Source organism: Chiloscyllium plagiosum, unplaced genomic scaffold, assembly GCF_037043375.1.
Source record: "Chiloscyllium plagiosum isolate Xiang-an unplaced genomic scaffold, Cpla_swu_hap1 HiC_scaffold_8, whole genome shotgun sequence".
Lineage (NCBI taxonomy): Eukaryota > Metazoa > Chordata > Chondrichthyes > Orectolobiformes > Hemiscylliidae > Chiloscyllium > Chiloscyllium plagiosum.
Window position 1 is genome coordinate 79,386,458 of NW_028270146.1, and position 23,233 is coordinate 79,409,690.

The 23,233-nt window shown below is 36.7% G+C and overlaps 1 protein-coding gene across 2 annotated transcripts in view; it reads left to right on the forward strand.

Annotated features, from left to right (window-relative positions):
- The window catches only part of aqr (aquarius intron-binding spliceosomal factor), a 64,882-nt gene that overhangs the window by 9,782 nt on the left and 31,867 nt on the right, over positions 1-23,233 (forward strand). For both annotated transcript variants that reach the window (XM_043698028.2, XM_043698025.2), the window contains exons 5-22: positions 1,203-1,238; positions 1,342-1,462; positions 3,128-3,268; positions 5,800-5,868; positions 6,090-6,190; positions 6,441-6,517; positions 9,145-9,209; positions 9,435-9,551; positions 11,301-11,414; positions 13,903-14,006; positions 14,413-14,515; positions 14,620-14,740; positions 14,864-15,005; positions 16,866-17,044; positions 17,432-17,599; positions 18,175-18,344; positions 22,454-22,695; positions 22,965-23,111. In XM_043698028.2, coding sequence (XP_043553963.1) covers positions 1,203-1,238; positions 1,342-1,462; positions 3,128-3,268; positions 5,800-5,868; positions 6,090-6,190; positions 6,441-6,517; positions 9,145-9,209; positions 9,435-9,551; positions 11,301-11,414; positions 13,903-14,006; positions 14,413-14,515; positions 14,620-14,740; positions 14,864-15,005; positions 16,866-17,044; positions 17,432-17,599; positions 18,175-18,344; positions 22,454-22,695; positions 22,965-23,111 — 2,217 coding nt within the window. The remainder of the gene's footprint in view (positions 1-1,202; positions 1,239-1,341; positions 1,463-3,127; positions 3,269-5,799; positions 5,869-6,089; positions 6,191-6,440; positions 6,518-9,144; positions 9,210-9,434; positions 9,552-11,300; positions 11,415-13,902; positions 14,007-14,412; positions 14,516-14,619; positions 14,741-14,863; positions 15,006-16,865; positions 17,045-17,431; positions 17,600-18,174; positions 18,345-22,453; positions 22,696-22,964; positions 23,112-23,233) is intronic.

Genomic DNA, 23,233 nt, shown 5'->3' on the forward strand with positions numbered 1-23,233 from the left:
GGAAAATACAATGGTGGCATTTATTTTGAGAGGACTTGAATATAAAAGCAGAGGTGCACTTCTGAGGCTCTATAAGGCTCTGGTCAGACCACATTTGGATTATTGTATGCAGTTTTGGGCCCCATATTTCAGGAAGGATATACTGGTCATGAAGAAAATTCATGTGAATGGTCCCAGGATTGAAAAGTTTAACATGAGGAATGTTTGAGGACTCTAGGTTTATACTCGATGGGGTTTAGAAGGATGAGGAGGTATCTAATTGAAACTTAGGGAATACTGGGTGGCCTGGACAGAGTGAATGTTGGAAGAGGTTTCCATTAATAGGAGAGAATAGGACCCAAGGGCACAGCCTTAGAGTAAAGGGAAGACCTTTTAGAATGGAGGTAAGAAACCTCTTCAGCCAGAGAATAGTGAATCTATGGAATTCATTGCCACAGACGGCTGTGGAGGTCAGGTCATTGAGTGTATTTAAGAATGAGATAGATTCTTGATTGTCAAGGGTATCGAGGGTTCCAGGAAGAAAGTGGGAGAATGTGGTTGAGAAACTTATTAGCCATGATTGAATGGCAGAGCAGACTTGGTGGGCTGAATGGCTTAACTTCTGCTCCTATGTCTTATGGTCTAAGATCCAGTAGCAGCACCACAATTCACTTTTTTTCAAAAAAAGACAGCAAATATCCTTTTCAATATAAATCAAGTACCGATGTCAGAATGAATGCATTTGTTTTGTCTTTAATTAGAATCTAGTTTTGTGTATTGAAGGGCCTAATTTAAATATGTGGTTTATATTCTAAGTGAATGTAAACCTTTAATGAGGATTTTGGGCTAAGCTGCATAGCATGTTGGTCTTGCGAATGAGTTTCAGTCCACTATAGTAATGTGAATTTGAAGCAGGAAAGAAACTACAAATTTAGTGTTAAATTCTCTCTCACCTTCGTTAGTTTTCCTTCACAGAAAATAAATGAAATATGCCAAATTAAAACTTAAGTTTTAACCTTTTAACATACTAGTGCTAAACAAAAACAGCATCTTTGTTCTTGCATATGTATCTACTATGGTTAGATGTCCATTTGGTACTTGGTCAATTTGAGTTTGAGACTTTATATGTCATCTCTTGCATCATGATGGCAGGATCAATTAACACACTTATTGTGGTATTCAGTCTGTTATACAAACAGCAATCAATTATTTTTACTTTTCAGATTTGCAATTAGAAAAATTATGCTGCTTGAATTCAGGTAACTTTTACATTTGGTTTGGTATTTTTTTTAAAAATGTTTTTGAAGCAATGTTGTTATGAATATTATGCAGCTGACTTACTATTTCTGTGTAAATTAATAGCCAGTATCTGGAGAATTATCTCTGGCCAAACTATTCCTCTGAAGTATCCAGCAAAGCTTACCTGATGTCGATTTGCTGTATGGTGAATGAAAAATTTCGAGAAAATGTTCCTGCTTGGGAGGTAAGAGGCTATCAGTTACCTGTTGTAGAGCTTTGTGTTGTTTCCAATTCTGTAATGAAAATTGTATGCAGTGTTGAAGCCTGGGGCCATCCCACAGGAATACAGCACCAGGAAATGATGGGGACAAGTCTGAATCTTAGATTTCCAAAACACAAATTGTTTATTTCATAGTCAATAGTGACACTGTGATACTGTTCGCCCTAGGCATGAAAATAAATTAAACGCTGAATCTAATCGTCAAAATAGTTTGATTTTAGTAACATCTGAACTTTTGCTGTATAAGCACTCCTTAGCTGTTTGAGAAGCAGCTTGTTAAAAAGGCATTTCTCAATAATGGACATGGCCTAACTGGCTGATCATGAAGGTCTGAATCTTACCTTGCAAAAACCTATGAAAAGGTTGGTGCTTAAATAAAACTCTGGATTAAACAACCCCTGCATCCACAACTCTGCTTTACACACTCGATTCTCTCCTAACTTTATTCAGACACCTTTGCTTCCTTCACCAACCATCCACTCACCCCAAAAGGAGCTCTGAAGGCACAATGGAATAATGCTTGCGAAGCACTGAGTTCAAGTCATGAACATGGTTTTTTTTTCTATATTATTTGGTTCAAATAACTTGAATACTGCACAGCCAAAACATGTATTTAATGATGGATCCAGATCAAGCCATTCATCTTGTCATTGCATTACCTGTATTTGTCTGACTAATTTCAAGTTTCTATTTGCATACATGATGCATGTCTCTGAATCATTTGACCTATTATTTCTTCACCATTGTTTTAATCAGTAGATATGTATCTCTGTTGCACTCAACACTAATTGAGTCAGGAAGTTTGACTGTAATTGTAAAGTTGCCTTTTTGATTCTGTTTAATATGAATGAAAAAAGGAGTTAATATTAAAACCCAAATCAAAAAAGCAGATAAGTCCATGAGGTAGAATTGATTATTGCTGTTGACCACTTTCTTTTTAAAAAAAAAACTTGAGAGTTGCTGCAGTACTTAACTAATAACAGTAAACTGGTAATTTTGTTATTGTAATCATGGGGATATTGATATGGAGATTCTCATTGGTCACTTTTATTTGTTGTAAGTACCATAGTGATCTGCATAAAGGCCGACTGAAGCCCTTAATACTTCAGCAAGCAGCATATATTATACTGTGGTATATGTCAAGTTAGTTATTGAACCAGTGTGCCTCACAGCACTTAGTCTCAGAAGATTGAGAATATTCTCGCACTCTTGCAATGACCAGGTGTTATCCCTTTTTGATTATTTTCCCGAGATTTACCTGCAAAGTCTTTGAAGTCTTAGGATGAACTGCAGACTACAGTGTACAGACATTCAACAATATTCTATGTCTCAATGTACACAAATGCACATAGTCTGATAATTAGTGCCTTTGCATTGAAGCTGGTACAGAAGAATTGAATTCTAGCTGCATGTGCAAGAGGCAAAGATGAATTAAAAATCTCTGATATACAGATATGGATTTCAATTTCAGTCCTACAAGTTAAAGTAGCAAGCATTTAGAACATAGAATTATGATACTTAGCACAAACAGAGTCTTTTGAAAGCTGCATCTGATCGTAACCATTGTGTCTGGTCCAGAAGTTACTCTGGACATTTTCTGTAACCTGTCTTCTGTTGTTTACATTTTAGACCTTTACGCAGAAGCCCGAACACTTTCCCTATTTTTTCAAATGTATTTTAACTGCATCTCTTGCTGAAGAAAATAAAGATCTTACATTGCGAGAACAAACTGTCCTCTTGGTGTTTCTTGATCACTGCTTCAACAGCTTGGTAAGTGCAAACATGCAAAATTAAATGCATTCAAACAATCATGCTACAATACTTGATGTTATCAGTCAAGCTTCTTTGTCCTCTGGTTTATCACTGCATAGATGACAATACTTTGTAGTGCAGAGCAGATTTTATGGATAGGAACAAAGGAACAGAAATAGGCTACTTAGCCCCTCAAGCCTGTTCACCCATTCAAGCACTCTTGAATTCACCACATTCCATTACTCTTCTCCCAAAAATCATTTTTGGGTCAAGCTCATAACTAACATTTAAAGGAATGTGAGTCGACCATTTAGCTGATCAGACCTCATAATACCATCGAAAAAGTCTTTCTATGACTCTGTACAATTGCAGCAAGACATCTTTACTTATGTACTCCAATTCCCTTGTGATAAAGGCCAACATACTGTTACTTTCCTACTACCCGTTGTACCTGTATACTAGCTGTAGTGACACATGAATGATAGATAACTAGGTCTCTTTGGAAACCAACACTGCCTAACCTCTAGCTATTTAAGAAATTTTTTGCAATTTTCTACTGAAGTGGAGAATGTCACAATTCTTGTATTCCATTTACTATGTTCTAGCCCATTCACTTAGCCTGTCCCAGTCCTCTTGAAGTCTCCTTGTGGCCTCCCTAAATTTATGATTCCATCCGGTTTTATATCATCAGCAAATTCAAATGTCACAATTAGTCCCCAGTCCTAACTTCTTATAAAGGCTGAGGAAGAGGCATGACCTGTACCCTTTGTATTCTAATCCTTTGGGTAAAAAGACTAGCATTTCATTTGTGTTTTTGATTATTTACTGTATCTTTTCATATTGTGAGCATCTAGATTGACCCTACTATTTAATACCAAAATTTGCAGTTTCTGTACCTTTGGAATACTTTGAGGTAGTTTTGGAAACTATGCAGCTTTATATGTTGTATTATCAAGACTGTATATATCTTTGAGATATCTCCTTGGGATATCTGTTCCCAGTCCTTTGAGGATAGTCATGTAGCAACTGCATTTATTTATTCTGAAGCTACTTCCCTCAAATTAGAGTTCTTGATCAAAGTGATCCCCACCTCTTTGAAGAGAAGGCTTTATTGTGGTTTGTCTATATTATTTTTCAATATTCTAACTGATAGCTTTCCCTATGCTTATTACCATAACCCATAAATAACATTTCAATTACTCATGGCTCTTGCTATTACTATTTATCTCCTTGCACAAGCACTTCTTGAATCAAAGGATAAGTAACATATCACTCTCATGATTCTTCAAACCATCCTGCTTTTCTTCAAAACCTTGCTAGTTCAAGGTGCCAACAGGTTCAGCAATAATTCTTAACAAATATACAGCTGTCAGGGATATCCAACAATTTGCACCAGGTTTACATGTAGATTATATAAATAAAAAGCAGAAATGACCCAGTTAACTTTTGAGAATTTTGACCAGTTGCTTAGGAATGGATTGATTTGGTGCCTATTGCTTACAAAGAACGGTTGAACACTTTAGTCCTCTATCCACTGGAGTTTACAAGAATGAGAGGTGACTTTATAGAAACATAAGATCATGAGGAGACTTGACGGGGTGGATTGAAAGCAAAGAGTGTCTCTTGTCGAGGAATGAGAAATACGGGACATAGTTTAAGAATAAGAGGTATTGTGATAAAGAAAATGAATTTTTTTCATTCTGAAGTGATAATCTGTAGAATTTTCTTGCTAAGAAGATAGTGGGTTGGGCCATCGAGTTCGTGTTAGGCTCCATTAAACATACTTTTGATAGACAAGGGAATCGAAATTTATTGGCTGGTCAGACAGAATGGTGAAATTGAGACCATAACCAGGTCAACTATAGATCCTATTGAATGGTGGAGCAGGTTCAAAGGACCAATGTCTGCTCCTCAGTCATATGTTATCTTGCCTTTGTGCTGATTCCAAATTATTTGAATTTTAATTTCACTTGTATTTCATGTAATTCTGATGTTTATGAATTTTCACGCCAATTAATTGTATATGTCAAAATAACAGCAAAAAGCAGTTATGAGTATCTGCATATGTATAAGATAAAAGATTGTATTTTGGTTTCCTTTGTTCTGGAGATGAGATTTTGTGTGGTTGATACTTTCATATACCACAAGAGGCCCTCAGCAGAGCGTGTTACACACTCTTCAACAGAAAAGTTAAATATTTGGGAGAAAGAGTTTAACTTCATGCTAACCGATTCGACTTAGTTAAATAATAATAATCAACTTTATAGGTAATATTTGTGAAAATTTGCATTCTTAGAATTTTCTCTTTCTTGTTTAAAGCCTAATTTTATAAATGGGTTTTACAAGAGACATAGCAATACCATAATGGACAACAGTTGCTCCCCATTTGTATTTCTAATGTCATATTTCTGGAGTTGGAAGTCTTGTTATAGTTAGAATAGTATTTATATACCAATGTATCTGTCTTTGAAGCATTATTCTGTCAGTATAAATGGTATTGCTTGTAAACATGATTTCAGCCTGTGAAATACATTTCTATTCTCCAACAGGAAGTGGACCTAATTCGAGAACAGGTGCAGCGACTTATTTCTCTCCCTATGTGGATGTGTCTACTTTCTGTAAGTTCAGTGACTATTCAAGGTCTATCGTAAAGAATTAATACAGATTAATGGCTCATTTTTACGCGGGAGTTTAATGTTTTTGACCAATTCTGTTTCATCACCTGAAGTATTTTATATAAGTTTGTCATAATGATAGCCAACAAAAAAAAAGACCAAGATTGCTGATCAGGGTGTCACTGATTGTGAGACTGTTAATACTAAATTTGTACTTTTATCAGTCACGACTTGAACATGAACTGAAAAAAACACCAAAGCTGAGGAAATTCTGGAATCTACTTAAAAAAAAGGAAGAGAAAATAGATGAAAAATCTGCAGAACAGTAAGTCTGTTATAATATTCGTAATATTTACCTGCGATTTCTGGACTATCCATTCCATTAAGTTGGAACTTAGTTTAGTTGTTCACACTGTTTTGTCAACTAGATATTCTTTCGCAAATATTCCATATACCTGCTTTAAGTTGCGTTTTGCAGGGGCAGCTTTTATTTCAGAAAATAATAATTTATTTAAATCACTTTATGGTGCATTGAAAACAATATACCAACATTATTTTTGTTTCTTAATCTGAAGGGCAAATCAAGAGAAGAGATTTCTTTCTTGTCTCATTGGCAAATTTCTTGGCGTATTAAAAAGCATTCCTCTTTCAGGTAACTGCTCAAGCATCTCTCACTTCTTTCCCAATCAAATATTATTTGAACAATGTTAACAGAAGAATATTAACAATGCTAATTTTCTGTTTTGCAATAAATGTTGTTGTGAACTGAAATTTGAGCAGTTAGACTGCTGAATATAGGTTATGACAGAATTGGTTGCAGGCTGACAGTGTCTGTGGCACAAGGTTCTCCATTTTTAGTGGTTTCCGAGTCTTGGGAGAATCCAGGTTGCAACACTGCTGCAGGTGCAGGACTAGCATGGTACACTATCCTGATACTTGCTTGAGCAGGAAATTGACTTGATAGGTCTCTCAAACAACAGAGAGGACAGTGTCATGAAGGGGAAGTCTTATACTTCTGCTGCAACCCAGATATGAGAGCCCACTGTTAAGAGAAAGAGCAAGCCTAATGCTATCTGTTGATTACTGCAGACTCTGAGGGGTGTTACTGATTTGCATTTTAAAGTGGTGTCAGAATCCCTAGCTGAAGATGGAGTGCAAAGAAATCTGCTTCTATCTGCTTCTAATGACAGCATTAGAATTTTGGTCCTGTTTGCAATATTTTAGTGTAGTTATCATTTTATGGTAATAAAATTGCACACTTTTCTTGTTTTATTACCATGTAATCAAATTCAGTATATCCATGTAATGATAATAATGGACATACTGAATCAGAATTGCTAACATCTGTACACTGAGACCTCTTTGGTTTGTTTAAAAAAAAGGAGCATATTTTTGCACACTTTACTTTTGGGGAGTTGTGAGAAGGAGTGAAAGATTATCAACCCATTAAACCCTGCCGTGAATATTCCTTAAGTAGTGAACAAGTCCTGATTGGGATCTGGAGCTTTTTGTCTGGAGATTGGAATGCTACCAATGTGCCACAGATATCATTAAAATCATTACCATAACCTATTAGTTATGTTTGAGAAAATATTAATCTGTGATTGTTCCAGTTTTGTACATTTCCCTTTGCTGAGTTATGTATTTGCCATATCAAGATTGATTTGGGATTTTCAGCCCTCCCTATGTTCTAAACTTCAAATTACTTTCTTACTTATTAACTCTTCTATTCACTGCGTTAATTCTATTTCCAATGAAACATTTTAAAAATGTTGATACAGAATAGTAAATTTCAAAATAGAACTGGTTTACTTTGGAATTGTTTAGCTAAATCTAATAATAATTTTACTTTGCAGTCCAACTTATGATTGAAGTGGCAAATACTTTTTACTGACATACCAGTCTTATCAGGTGAAGGAGAGTTGAAATGGCATATGTGATGATTATGGTTTGAAGCACTTGAGGCTATATAATCTTTCTTTTGCCACTAGAGTGTGCTACAGTGCTGTGGGCTTTGGGTGATGTAAAATTTTAGCCTTTAGAACAGGATGAAAAATTTTTAACAATCCAATCCAATCCAAACCAACTTCTAATACACAATTATTGAATTTAAAGAATCAAACTTATTATTCTGTAACAATCAGCTTTGAATTCTGAAGTTGCTTGCTCTTCTAATAATGTTAGAAATCTTAGAATGCTCCCTTGTGTCTGTGCCATTACTATAAAAATAAAATACATAATTATAAATAAATGTATATATTTATAAAAATAAATATATACTATTGCATCTAACTCTGATAATTCCTTTTTTCCTGTTGCTTTTATGTACTCTTTATATTCACCCTTTTTAAATGTTTCATCGATGTCCTTTGCAAGATTAAACTTCCTGTAGTCTAACAAATCTCTGGGAACTGCCTGACTGTAAAGATGACTTCAAATGGCTACCAGCATTTTCACTGCACATACATGCTCAGTGATTTCTTATACTGGCGACTACTACCTTCTATGCTAGGATGTGTCTGCACCATTAGGATCATTATATGTTGACTCTCCTGCTCTTTAGGTGCTGCCTGACCTGCTGTGCTTTTGCCAGTGCTACAATCTATCTGTCCTGCACATAATGATATTGCACCATTGCCTACACCAGGAACTAGCATAATTTTTCCTGCAAGGATGCTGGGCTGTTGATTGTAATAGTCCTGAATGGGCAACAAGTGGGAATAATCCCACTATTTACTACTACAAAGCCTTTCATCATTTGAACCCTTGGTGACCAGTAGACTCCCTGGTTTTAGTATGAACAATCCCTTTTTCCAGTTTCTTTCCTAACTGGAGCCCCTCCACTTGGGTGTCATTTCGAGTGAATTATTGCACTACTGTTTATATAGTTCTCATAACCTTCCTGAAATGGGATGCCCAGAACTGCATGTTTTATCTCAACAGTGATCCAACCATTGTCTTATTCAAATGCAGCATCTCTTATTGTGAATGTTTGTATAGTAACCATTTAGACTTCATATGATTCTCTTTTGTGTTAAGGAAATAAACGTGTAAAAGGCTTTAACCATGTATCTTTCACGAGGTGTCATTTTTATTTTCATTTTTATTCCTCTTTTGTTGATTTACTTCAAGCCCACATTTAAAAAGTTCATATAAGGTTTTCTTAGCTATTTTAAAAAAAAATCTTGTTTTGCAGAAAGTTTGCATGTGTACGTTAATGAAGAAATTGGTGTAACACTTCTACATTCTGCATTAACTTTTTTAAAAATTTGTTTGTAGGGCCAGTCAGCATGGATATGGTTCATTATTGTGAAAGATTTATCGAATTAATGATAGACTTGGAGGTAAGCAATTTGCATGCATACAGGATTTGTATAAAAATTCTGAAAAAGCTTACAAATCACAATCATCTACTGCATTTGCTCAAGTCCAAAAGGCTGACATTAAATTGAACTCTTGATTAAATATGTGTAGAATTGTGATTGTACTATAAAAATCTTTTTATTGGTATTTAGCTTAAAGGAAGTGAGTGCTGTTGTTTAATTGGTATCAACTATGTTTCCTCAAAGGCACTCCTTCCAACCCGACGATGGTTCAGCACTGTTTTGGATGATTCTCATTTAGTCACTCACTGCCACCTATCTAATCTGGTCCAGAGAGAGAAGGAGGGTCGACTTTTTTGCCAGGTGAGATGGTGGCAGCACTTAAATACTGCCATTTTTACTTTATAGAAGAAGGTGAATAACTATTGCCGGTATTCCATGAAACCTTTTGGAATCAGAGCAATAAAGGGATGCAGGGTATTCGTGCTGAAGCTTGTTGTGCTGCAGAGAGGTAGGCTGTGACAATTTTTTAATGACTAGCTTGAGAGTTACCACTTTGTGGTATTGAAGGGAATGTTAAGTTTAAACTGTTTCTCATTTCTGGATAAAGATTATCATTACAGAGGGGTTTCTGGCCACTCCTAACAGTTGAAGTGTGATGTGTAGAATGGTGATACCTTGGTAAAGAATTGATCATTTCATTCTGTGGTTTACACTTTGTTTTTTGTTGAATATCTTCCTGGCTTTCAACTGCTGATCCACTCTTCAGGGCTTGTCTCTTATGATACTTTGCCTGATTGGTCATTATTCAGCTTGAGTTTAGATCAGACTTATGCACCTAGTTGTCTATTGGTCACATACTTCTCATGCAAGCTAGGCAGCTGATACCTATTGTACAAGCCGAAAGAACATGAATGCTATAAGTCAGAAACCAAAACAGGAATTGCTAAAAAAACTCAGGTCTGGCAGCATCTGTGGAGTGAAATCTTTCCATGCTGTACATCTCTATTCATCTATGACTTAACACTTTGGGTCGAGTGACCCTTCCTCAAATACCTACTGTGCTTGTGTTGCACATTGGTTGATTTGGCCACCTTGTGAACCTGGAGCAGGGTCTGTAGATTAATATAACTATCACAGTGGAAGGATTCTGTCTTTTTATTTTTGTTTCTATAAACCGTGGACTGCAGTGAGAGAGAATTGTTTTAAAACAGGATTTAACAAAATAATTGCATCATTTCACAGCTAGGGATTTGATACCTATTGTGAACTGTGTTTTTGTGGATGCGGGTTCCTGCTATGTGTAGATGGTCAGGAGCTAAGGAATTGTTTATAGAGTCATTTTCTACATACCTTTAAAAATAAAGTTTAACATTTGGTGCAACTTGGGGAACAGCAGGACTCAATTTATAACACATTACCCAGTGGTTTGAACTTTAAATCCTTCCACTCCTCTTTCTCAGTCCATGCATATGGCAACTATGTGACTCACGTAGACCAAGGCTTAGATATCTCTGGCTTAGAACTGCATTTTTTTTAAAGCTCTTTCAGCAATTAATATTCACAGATCCAGCTTTGTTTAGGTCATCAACTCTCATTTTCTCCAAAGGTGGCAGGGTTTGCTTATGTCATGTATCTTTTTGTTTTAGTCAGTTTAGCTATGTTAAATTGAAAGGTAATACTCTGTAATGTGAAGAGTGCCTTAATTATTGTCCTAAGTAGCTGATTCTTTCTTAAATATTTCAAAATAGTTTCATAAATCCACGCTGGGAATTCATTTCAGTGCAAATCGCATGTGATTAGTTCAGTCGCAATTCATTAGCTCCTCTATTTAAATCTTAGGAGTGAGGAAAAGTGTGGTAAACAAAGTTGGGTTGCTTAGCCTTCAAAAAGTGTGTTACTTTTGTGCTGATGACCTTGGGTTTGACATATGACTGTCGGTTTTTGACCTTTAAACTGGTTTCTCAAGTCCAGTTGACACTGATTTGGCTGATGATTAATTTTACACTGCACATTGGCTCATTGAATGTGAACCCTGTGAGCATTCACTTCCAGATTTGTTAAAATGTCATAAAGCATTTGAATTATCCATATTTATCTGTTTATTTGTAGCTGTTAGAAATGTTGAGGTTCTACACAGGTTTTGAAATTAATGATCAGACTGGAAATGCTCTGACTGAAAATGAGATGACTACAATCCATTATGATCTGATCACCTCTCTTCAGGTAAGGGACAATAATGTTTTACTTTATAAAGATTTCCTTGCAAGATAACATTTTGCCAACAAATTCTGTTTTGTATACTGAACAACCTCAATTATCCGATCGAGACGGGTGGGGAATATTTTGTTCGGATAACTGATCTGATCATAAAGCAAGTCCTAGTGAACATAAAACATAAAAAAAAGCATGTTTGCAGAATTTTTATTTCATTCAATTGATAAAATGTGTACAAACACTGGATGTTGTTTAAAGATTCCTGATATTTTGCAAATAAAATCACTTTTTGTATGCATCTCTTCACTCCACAATAAGCCACTACATTATACACACCACCTTACACCAAGTTGAAAGGCAGAACCACATTTCCAATTTAACGCTGACAGAAGATGGATATCTTGCTTTGCTCCCCACCTCACTGGCCAGCCCCTCTCCTTGCTCCATGACACTGATGAAAGGGATTTCTAGAAAAGATGCTAAAAAAATCCATTTGGACCAGTTGGTCGGCAGATTGTGGGAACGCCAGAACAGCCGCAACTCCCCAGATCACAACAGAGTGGCAGTCGGATTGCTGGAGTGACTGTGTGGATCAGGCTGCCAGTCCTGGCTGCTGACCGTCTCTAGGCTCAGGTTGTAGGGCAGGGGCTTGCCCCTTAAGGCCGCTTCCATTCCTTTGAGCAGCGCTTGTTGCAGGAGGACTCTCCGGGTGGCGGGCAGCACAATGCCCAGGCTCTGTGTGTCCGATCTGGTTCAGAATGTGGCACAGCTGTGGGTGAAGCTGGTAGAGGCTGAGGACAGCGTGCAGGAAGCCAAGCAGCTTGCACTGCATGGCAGGAAATAATACTAGAGCAACATTCCAGGCTGCGAGGAGCAAATTGCACAGGACTGGTTAAAATGAGAAGAACCAGACCCTCACTATAACATAAATATGGAAATCCCAGCATTAAACAAGGTCCGTCATAGCGATTAAAATCTCAAGATCGTTTGTAAGTTTCCGCTGAACTCAGTGTCGCGATACAAAGACAGAAGCACCACCTCTTTGGTGTAGCGTTTTTATGTGACCTTGAGATCTTGTTCAGATGATCCGAAATTTGGATAATTGATATTCGGATAACTGAGGTTGTTCTGTAATCATTGATCACAAGACTCTAAATAATATAATTTGGGCATTGCTAACACTTGTGAGAACTTTTCATCTTGCACTCATCAGAATAATTTGTAAGAATACCAAGTCAAGGAGAAAACGGATATTTGTAATGCATGAGAGGAGACAGCTGATTGGTCTCTGAATTGTAGATGCATTTTCATGGAGATTGCTCCAATTAAGGATTTCTGTATACTAATTCTAATAAATTCTTCACTCTAATTAAATGCTTGACATAACAAAATGGGAACGTCGAGAGAGAAGTAGTGTTGAAATATTAACTGTTTATCTCTCTCCAAAAGTGCTGATTTCCAGCATTTATTATAAATACAATAGTTCATCTCACAAATATGAGGCTAATTAATTCTGTACAAATGGAGAGAAGTGAGCATTTCTATTTGCTATTATTATTCTCATCCAATTTTCATATCACTCCATGAGCTTGCCCCTTCCTCACCTCTTGATTTGGATCCAGCCATAACATTCCAAGATGCCTGTGTTCCTTCTGTCTTTGCCTCTTGAGCAATCTGAATCACTCCTACATTTATGGACATTTAGTCCCTAAATTCTTGTTCACTCCCTAAACCTTTTTTAGCTTTCTTCCTCTCTTCTCCTTTATGACACCTTACTTGCCTGCTGTCTATTTATATGGCTCAGTGTCAATCGTTGTTTGATTATGTCCAAGTGATTTTGCTCTTTCTGACTTTGCAACTGTTGATATACGAGAATCTTTTTTAATAAGCCATTTGGACCATTTTACTACATTGTAGGTACTGCGTAAGTTGATGTGGGAAACATAAATCAAAAAATAACGTGCATTTCCATTTTACCAAATCCTTCTGTAACCACATATACTTAGAACTTGTATTATTAACACATTTAAATTTAGGAGCTTTATTTAGAATATGAGGTGATGGAATTAGAGTTCCAAAGTGCTTCAAATAATAAAAAAAATTATGTTTTTTTTTAATGTGACTTTAGGTGCAATAATGTTTGATTTAACATTAACTTCAGTTAGCTGTAGTTGTTGTGTCAGAAAACAATATATAAAAATGCCCAAAAGTACTAATCCATTAATGTGAGTTTGTTATATTGTACATTTCCTCATCTTTGTCTTTGAACTGTTAATATTTTCAAGTCTATACTGGAGCACATTTCAAGAGAAGCCTGTTGTCTCAGAAATCAAAATATTATAGTGTCATAGAGCCATGCAGTATGGAAACAAACTGTTTGGTCCAACCAGTCCATGCCGAATATTATGTTCACTATTGCTTAATCATTGATATATTTCATATTTATTATACAGTCTAATTGTGTAAATCTGTTGCAACTTACTGATTTTCATTGCAGAGGGCAGCATTTGCTCACTTTCCAGAACTACACGATTTTGCTCTGTCTAATGTCGCAGCTGTTGATACACGAGAATCTTTAGTAAAACACTTTGGATCACTTGGGTAAGTATTTATTTATTTGTCTGGTACAGTTTCTGCACATAGTTGTTGAGTTCACACAATACTTAAGACACAAAGTAGACCCAGCATGTTTATGTCAATGTTAATGTCTGTGTGAGCTTCCTCCCTACTTACTTCCTTTCACACCATAAATAGTGCCTTTCTATTCAATTTTTCCACATTTTGCTTTCACTTGCATCTTTGCCATTTGCCTCAATCACCCCATATGGTATAAAAAGTTCCACATTTTTTCATGTTTAACTAATATATTAGAAAACATTTGATTAACCTTCATCTTTTCAACTTCATCCTATTTTCAATTTTGTTTTCCTAATGAAAACTTGGAAGGACACCCTAATGAAGAGCCAAGCGCGCACAGTATTAAATTTGTTTTGTTTTCCATTTCCAGTCCCAATATACTTCACAAAGTAGCATCGAATCTTTGTCTTTTGCCGTCGCTACCTGAGGCAGAGAATACCTGTTATGAAAAAGAATTTCTTTTAGAAATGTTGGTAGGTATTGAAGTGAAAAATATGCATTGATTAACGTAACAATAGAATGTTTTTTTTCACAGGCGGAAGTTGTTAATGATTTAAAATTTCATTTGCAATGATAGGTGTCCCGACATGAACGCCGGACATCCCAAATTCAACAATTAAATGAGATGCCACTTTACCCCACAGAAAAAATAATCTGGGATGAAAACATTGTACCAACAGAATATTACTCTGGAGAAGGTATGATATCTATTTATGCTTGTGGGCAGTTTGCTTTTTTGGGCAATCTTGTAACCTACTTTTTTTTAAAAATACTTACTTTGTAGGACATATTTTACAATTGTTTGTTTTTTATTATGCCAGGGTGCCTTGCGTTACCTAAACTGAATTTACAGTTTTTGACACTTCATGACTACTTACTCAGGAATTTTAATCTCTTTCGTCTTGAGTCCACATATGAAATTAGACAGGATGTGGAGGATGCGATCAGTAGACTTAAGCCATGGTGAGTAGTAATGTGAATGTTTATGCCATTGTATTCATACTTGTGTACTTTTTTTTCTCTACGAGCTTGCCTCCAATACAGGTTTCATTATTATTTTAAATGGTTAAGATGCTTTAAGTAACATTTCTTTTTAATTTCAATGTGCACACATCGATCCAGCATCACTTGGCCAACATTTTACAAATGGCCAACTGTTGTAAAGAAATGATAACGGCAGCAGTAACTGATGAAGGAGTGCACTGCAAGTATAATCCCTACGTAACATGCAGATGTTGCATTTCCCAGTCTAGTTGTGGCATGTTTCAATGCACTTCAGACTGGAGGTGCGGCAGATTCATTTTCAAAAATTCTTGAACAATTTAACCTTCTATTTTCTCTTTTTGTTTAAAACTGTGTTTTGAAATTCACCTGATTAATATTTAACCTTTGGGACATAACACTGGCTGGAGTGCAGTGAAAGCGTATTTTTATCTTTTCCTGCTAGAACAATTCAGTTTTAGATAAGTCATCAATAACTCAATGTCACAGGTAGAACAGGATGACTAAGAAGGTGTTTAGTACGCTTGCCTTCATTGCTCAGACCTTTGAGTACAGGAGTTGGGACATCATGTTGAAGTTGTAAAGGATGTTGATGAGCTCTCTTCATGAGTACTTTGTGTAGTTCTGGTTGCCCCTGCTGTAAGAAGGAAATCACTAAACTGGAGAAAGTTTAAAAAAGATTTGCCAGTATGTTGCTGGGAGTGGAGGGATTGAGTTATCAAAATAGGCTGGACAGGATTGATCTTTTTTTATTGGAGCATAGGAGATTGAGGATGGAGAATCAGCTCGCCTCCTTTTGGTCCATCTCAGTAAGATGTGATTTTTTTTAAATGAAACTATCGTGTCATAATTAAGCATAATTAACTAGGACAAAACAAAAACTCAAAATTACAAGTATTTTTTGAATGAAAGAACAATTTTGTTACATTGTACTCCCCCCAAAAAAGTAAAAATATATATCAAACATGCGCAAATGGGTAATAATTTAGAAAGATGAGCAGAGGGTGCCTGGTACAGCCAAGAAGGTAAAGCCAGTTTTAGTTTAAAGTTCTGAGAGTCTTCGAGTTGTGAAAATGACCCGAGTCCTGATTGTTTAGCTGTTGGTTTTTCAGCAGTTGGAATATTTGCAGGTATCATTGAGTTCTTGGTGAATGTTAGCTGTTTCAAGTTGCTTTTTCACCAGGCACTGACTTCGAAGTTGGCAAAGAGAGAGAGAGGGGCTTCCACCATCTTGTCAACAGTATGCATTTCTTTTTCACTCTCTGCTTTGCTGCTCAAAAACTGTTGCCTAAAATACAGTTTCATTTTTGGATTCTGGTTTCGGTACCATTTTCAGGCTGCAGTATTTGCAGGCAACTTTGATTCTAGTGTGTAACTTTCAGAAAGGTATGAATCAACCAGGGGATACAGATCTCAGTTTCAATACCTTTTTATAATAGTTTCTGTTCAGACTGATCCTCCTTTATTGATGGTTTCATGAGCTTGACTCAGTCTGGTCAGGTAATTACAGCTGCTATTTAGGTCAGTAGTTGTCCTTTTAAAAGTCCCCTGGTCCCTGAGGTCCTCACATATTAAAATTATTTGGTGAAAATTGAATTGCAATAGTCATGCTTACCATTATCACCAGAAAAGTCTTCTGAAATTAATCTGGGGGTGCAACACATTAGTCACTTTGCTTGCTCTTTATTACTGAACTCAATCCAACTTTAACCATCTTAAGTTGGAAAATAGTTTTACGGGGTTGTTTTGTTAGAACGCATTCAAGGTAATTTACTTAACGGTATTTTGGTTGTATTATTGATTTGTTTAATATCTTCATAGGCAGGGGGAGTATGGAGGAGTTGTATTTGGTGGCTGGGCTCGAATGGCTCAGCCTATTGTGACTTTCTCCATTGTTGAAGTAGCAAAACCCAACATTGGTGAGAACTGGCCAGCAAGAGTCCGTGCAGATGTGACCATCAACCTAAACGTTCGCTCTCAGATCAGAGACGAATGGGAAGGTAACACCAACCATTTGAGTTATTTTGCAGTGGCTACGAAGAGTATTGTTTCCTGTTTTGTAGGGTATTGTAATTTTCCCAGATACTGAAGCATTGAATTGAATTACCCACGGAAATTAAAATAAAGTAGAAAATCTGAAATTGTGCTCTGAGTACATCAAGGATGACTTGTGCTTGTTTAACTAATTATATCTTGCTCGAATGTATAATATATCTATACTGGTTTCGGGTAGACTTGTATAATTAAAATTACGTTGAATGGATAAATCCTTTCCCTGTTCCAGATAGTCACTCTGTTTGTGTTGTTTGATTGGTCAGTGCAAAGAGCAGGATTATGTATATTTCTACTGTTTTTTGTTTTTATATGTTGCATTTTCAATTTTGTAGCACTTCGCAAACATGATGTGTGCTTCCTCATAACTGTTCGACCAGTATTGACTTATGGCACAAAGTTTGATCGCAAGCAGCCATTTGCAGAGCAGTACGGGCTCGTGTTTGTACGAGGATGTGAAATTCAAGGAATGTTGGATGAGAAAGGACGGGTCATTGAAGAAGGTACTGTTTTATGTTTTTCATTGAAGAGTTTTTAAAAATTAGAATGACCGAATATGTATCTAGAGCACAATACTAAGCTATGCATTGTATCTGTTTGGTTCAGTTATGTGCATTTTCACCTTTGAGTTGAGGGTTCTGAATTCCAGAATCACATGTGCAGGATCGAGCTTGATGTTTTGTTGCAATTCTGAGGATCGCTACATTGTTGAACACTTATCCAATGAGATGTTGAACAGCAACAGTATTATTTGTTCTAATAAATCTAAAAGATCCTGTGGCATATTTCAGAGCAGAGAAGGGCATTTCTCCCAGTGATATTGGTGAATTACCCATCCAGTCCCAGTAAAAGAAATTACTTAATTATTTATCTCGTTTATTGAAGCTTGCTGCATACAAATTATCTCATTTGTCTTAAAAGAAATGACTACAACTCAAAAATACTTATTGGTCTTGAAGTACTTTCCAATGTCCTGAAAATGTTGAAATTCTCCATTGAATATGTATGTATTTAACCTTGAGAATACATCACTGTTTACCTCCAGAACTCTTACTGGTCACTTGTGTCCTTTACATAGGCCCTGAGCCTAAACCAAGGCTGAAGGGAGATTCACGAACCTATCGAGTATGGTTGGATCCCAACCAGTATCAGCAAGACATGAGCTTTTCTGTTCAGAATGGAGCGGAAGATGTCTATGAGACCTTCAATATTATCATGAGAAGAAAACCTAAGGAAAATAATTTTAAGGTGATCATAATGCGATTTTCAGTAATACGTGTTCAGCTTTACACAATTAGCGACTTAAATGTTAATTTTGAGCAGAAAGAATAATCCAGAGAATGAGCATTAAAACCTCATCATGGCAGTTTGGCAATTTTCATTCGGTTTAAAACTCTTCTATCAGTCAAAGATTAGATTTGATTTGATTTGATTCCCTACAGTGTGGAAACAGGCACTTCAGCCCAACAAGTCCACTCCGACCCATTCCCCTACATTTACCCCTGACTAATGCACCTAACACTACGGGCAATTTAGCATGGCCAATTCAACAACCTGCACATCTTTGGACAGTGGGAGGAAACCGGAGCACCCGGAGGAAACCCACGCAGACACGGGGAGAATGTGCAAACTCCACACAGACAGTTGCCTGAAACAGGAATTGAACCCGGGTCCCTGGTGCTGTGAGGCAGCAGTGCTAACCACTGAGCCACCGTGCCGCCCTAAGCTTTACCACAAATCTGCCATATTATTCACAAAATCCACCTGGTTTACTAATATCCTTTAGGGAACACCTTCCTGAATCTGGCCTATGTGACTCCAATCTTATACTAAGAATCCACCAATAATTCAAGAACAAGATTGACCACAAAACAAGATTTCTTGAGACAATTAGAGATGGTCAATAAATGGTAGCCCTGACGGAACTGCCACGTTCTAAGGATGCATGAAAAAATAGCCACACCATTTCCTCCCTGGAATTCGTGTTCAGTTTAAATGCAGTTTATCGTTTGAGTAAATTTTCAGTAGAACTGTGCTGTAATTACTGTACACAGTAATGTTATGCTTTGGACCTTAAATTTAAAACGATGGTGTACCTGTTTGGAATTCTTAACCATGTTGACATTTAATGATCACAAATGACCAAAGGTTATCTGCTTTTAAAGCAGCTGCAGTCTTCATGCTGATTAACTTTACCAGTGACTTTACATATGAATGTCAGTTTTTTAAATTTCAAATATTCATCCTAAATTAGACTGGAAATTAATGGCGTATGAAGTCTTGGTTCTGTTGAATATTTTGTTTAAAATACGTTATGTCAAAGACCTCAGGGCATAGTTATCAGAATGGTCCCTTCAAAACTATTCAAACAAAATGCTGGTGATCTGAAATAAAAACAGAAAATACTAGAAATACTCAGGCCTTGCACGAACTGTGGAAAAGCTAATGATCATTCAAATTTGATGACACTTTATTCAAATTCCATTGAAAGGTCATTGACCTAAAGTGTAAAATCTGGTTCTCTTTCCACAGTTGGTGCAAGACCTGCTGAGTCTTTCCAGTATTTTCTGTTTTGCATTCCCCGATAGCAGACCGTTTGTGTTCTCTGCATTCTTATAACTTTTTAAAGAGCTATACTGGTGTCATAGCACGATTGTCTATGAATTCCTTCATAATTCTTAATGTTTTATGGATATCTCTACATTTAATAGCTTTCCTGAATCATGCTGTGCGTGTTGAATTGATGGTTTGTTTTATGATTTGAGCTATTATTTCTAGACAGGTCAGATCCCAGACTGAAATCTGACTTGAGATCATATTTTGTTTCTGTTTTAGTTTTGTTTTCCAGTGAAACACTAATAACAATGCTGCATTTTCAGTTTTAACTATAAAATGGAAGTTTATTACACAAAAGGAATAAAATTATAATGGAATAAATTAGATACATTTAAGAATTTTTGAAATACACTTTAAAATAGATTCTGAATAATACCAAAAGCACTTCTTTATATTACTCACATGAGAGAGAATTCCCTTCTTTGTCATATCTTTTGGACTAGATTTAACAGTGGCTTCAATTCCGTGTCTTAAGAATCTGGCAGTCTCTTCCCGGAATCTTCACACAACTGAGTTTAGACTTTCTAAGCTTCAAATAATTCCTTCAGGGTTTTAACCAAACATTCCTGTCCTGAAAATTTATAACTGAATTCCTCACACCATAGCCTCTTAACAGTTGTAAACTACCTACCTTTCTCAAGAGCAACTGTTTTACACATCCATTTTGAGCCAAGGCTTCTACAAAATTTAGTATAGGAATTGGGGCATCATGTTGTGGTTGTACAGGGCATTGGAGTACTGCACACAGTTCTGGTCATCCTGCTATAGGACGAATTTTATTAAATTAGAAAGGGTGCAGAAAAGATTTACAAGAACGTTACCAGGACTGGAGGGTTTGAGTTAGAAGGGGAGGCTGAATAGGCTGGAATTTTGTTTTTCCCTGGAACATAAGAGGTTGATGGTTGACCTTTATAGATGTTTATAAAGTCATAAGAGGCATAAATAAGATGAAGCACAAAGGTCTTTTCTCTTGTGAGGGGAGTTCAAAACTAGAGGGCTAGGTTTAAAGTAAGAGGGGAAACATTTTAAAGGATCCTGAGGGGCATTTTCTTTCCCCTCAGTGTGGTGTGTATACAGAATGAACTGCCAAAAGAAGTGATGGAGGCACACTATTTAGAGACTCTTGGACAGGTACATGAATAGGAAAGGTTTAGAGAGATATGGGCCAGATGCAGGCAAATGGGATTGTTTTAGTTTGGGAAACTTGATTGACATGGACAAGTCCATGCTGTGTGACTTTATGACGAAAATTCAAAATTAAGCTTTTATTCAAGGTATGGGTATTTCCCCAAAATCAAAAAAAACTATTCCAGACTCTTCTATCTGAAATCTGGATTAGTGGTGCTGGAAGAGCACAGCAGTTCAGGCAGCATCCGAGGAGCAATAAAATCGACGTTTCGGGCAAAAGCCCTTCATCGGGAATACAGGCAGAGAGCCTGAAAGGTGGAGAGATAAGTAAGAGGAGGGTGGGGGTAGGGAGAAAGTAGCATAGAGTACAATAGGTGAGTGGGGGAGGGGATGAAGGTGATAGGTTGGGGGGGCAGGGTGGAGTGGATAGGTGGAAAAGAAGATAGGCAGGTAGGAGTTGCAGTGGGAAAGGGACTCCCTGAGATTCTTGTAGAGAGAGGAGGAAAACCTCTTCAGGGAGGCATCCTTGCAAGAGGATTCGCAGTAGGGTTAAAATCAACTAGGTAAAAACAATGACTGCAGATGCTGGAAGCCTAATGCAATACACTGTTTGCTTTGTTTATTCGTAAACTTTACCAATATAAACAAAACCATGATATTATTTGAAAATCTCTTTCTAAAACTGCTTTAAAATAAATCACAATAGCAACAGAAGTACCTGCAAGTTCAATGTTACACCCCTTCAGACCCACACACAAAACCATAAGAATTAAGAGCAGAATCTACTCTGCCACTTGATTGTGGCTGATAAGTTTCTCAACCCCATTTTCCTGCCTTCTACCCGTAACCTTTGATCCCCTTATTAATCAAGAACCTATCTATCTCTGTCTTCAGTACACTCAATGACTTGGCTTCTTGTGCCTTCGATGGCAATGAGTTCCACATATTCACTTTCCTCGGGTTGAATAAGTATTTCCTCATCTCCATTCTAAAGGATCATCCTTTTGCACTGTGGCTGTGTCCTTGGGATCTACTTTCTCCTACTAGTGGAAACATCATCTTCACATCCACTCTATGCAAATCTCTCACTATTCTATCAGTTCCAATTAGAACCCTGTCATCCTTCTAAACTCCATTGAGTGCAGACCCACAGTCCCAACTGCTTCCCATATGACAAAGATACCCAGGATCTTTGTTGTAAACCATCTCCAAGACCAGCACATTCTTAGACACTGAACCCAAAACTACTTACAATACTCCGACTAGTGCCTTAAACAATCTCAGCCGTACATCTTTGCTCTTGTATCCATTTTAAGAAGGCTAGAATTCTAACATTGCACTTGTCTTCCTAAATGTGAACTAAACCTGCATGCTAACCTTAAGAAAACCCTGAACTAAGACTCCTAAATCCTTATGCCGCTAGTCCAACATTCAAAAATACAGAATTAATGATCATATATGTTGGTATATGTTACACGCATTACATCCCATTAAAAATAGCAGCGATATTGTATATAGCTTTCTTTTAACAAAAAATTTTATTGTATTCTGCCATATATGACTACTGTAGCTTTCATTTTGAATGACCATTTTCAAATTAATTGCATCCTCAGGCAGTGCTTGAGACCATCCGCAATTTAATGAATACAGAGTGTGTAGTCCCTGACTGGCTTCATGATATAATCCTTGGATATGGAGACCCTGGAAGTGCTCAATATTCGAAGATGCCAAATCAGATTTCCACACTGGATTTTAATGATACCTTTCTGTCTATTGAGCACCTGAAAACTGGTTTTCCTGGGTGTTCTATTAAAACAACAGTTGAGAACTCTACTCTGCAAAAGCCTCCATTTAGGTAAGAATACAAATTGACATGTGCAAGCTTTAATCAGTTTTTTTCTATTTCATATCTGAAAATGTTAATGTAGTTAAGTATTGTTATAACATATAAAGGTGCAACCTGCAATCAGTGTCATCTTGTTTACAGTGTTGTACAGTGTAATACTGAATATTCTTAGTAAGACAATGTTAATGGAAAACTGATAATTATTCTGGTTATTGAAAAAAATGTGTAAAAATTTTGCCATCACTATTATGATCATTCCACCCCAACCTAAACTTTAGGATCACCTTCCCCGTGCAGCTTGGAAAGGGGAAAAAACGAAAAGGGGAGAATGATGCTGATGGAGAGAAGGAAGAGACTCCAACTTTAATTATTGAACCTCATGTGATTCCAAACCGAGGACCTTACCCATATAACCAGCCAAAGAGGTAAATATAAAAGGGATTCCTAATAATTTAGCTGTTTGTTTGCTCCTTCAACTGGGCTATTTTAGTTTCTAATCTGTTACACTTCATGGATCCTGCAGTTTATATTCAACCAATGGTACATC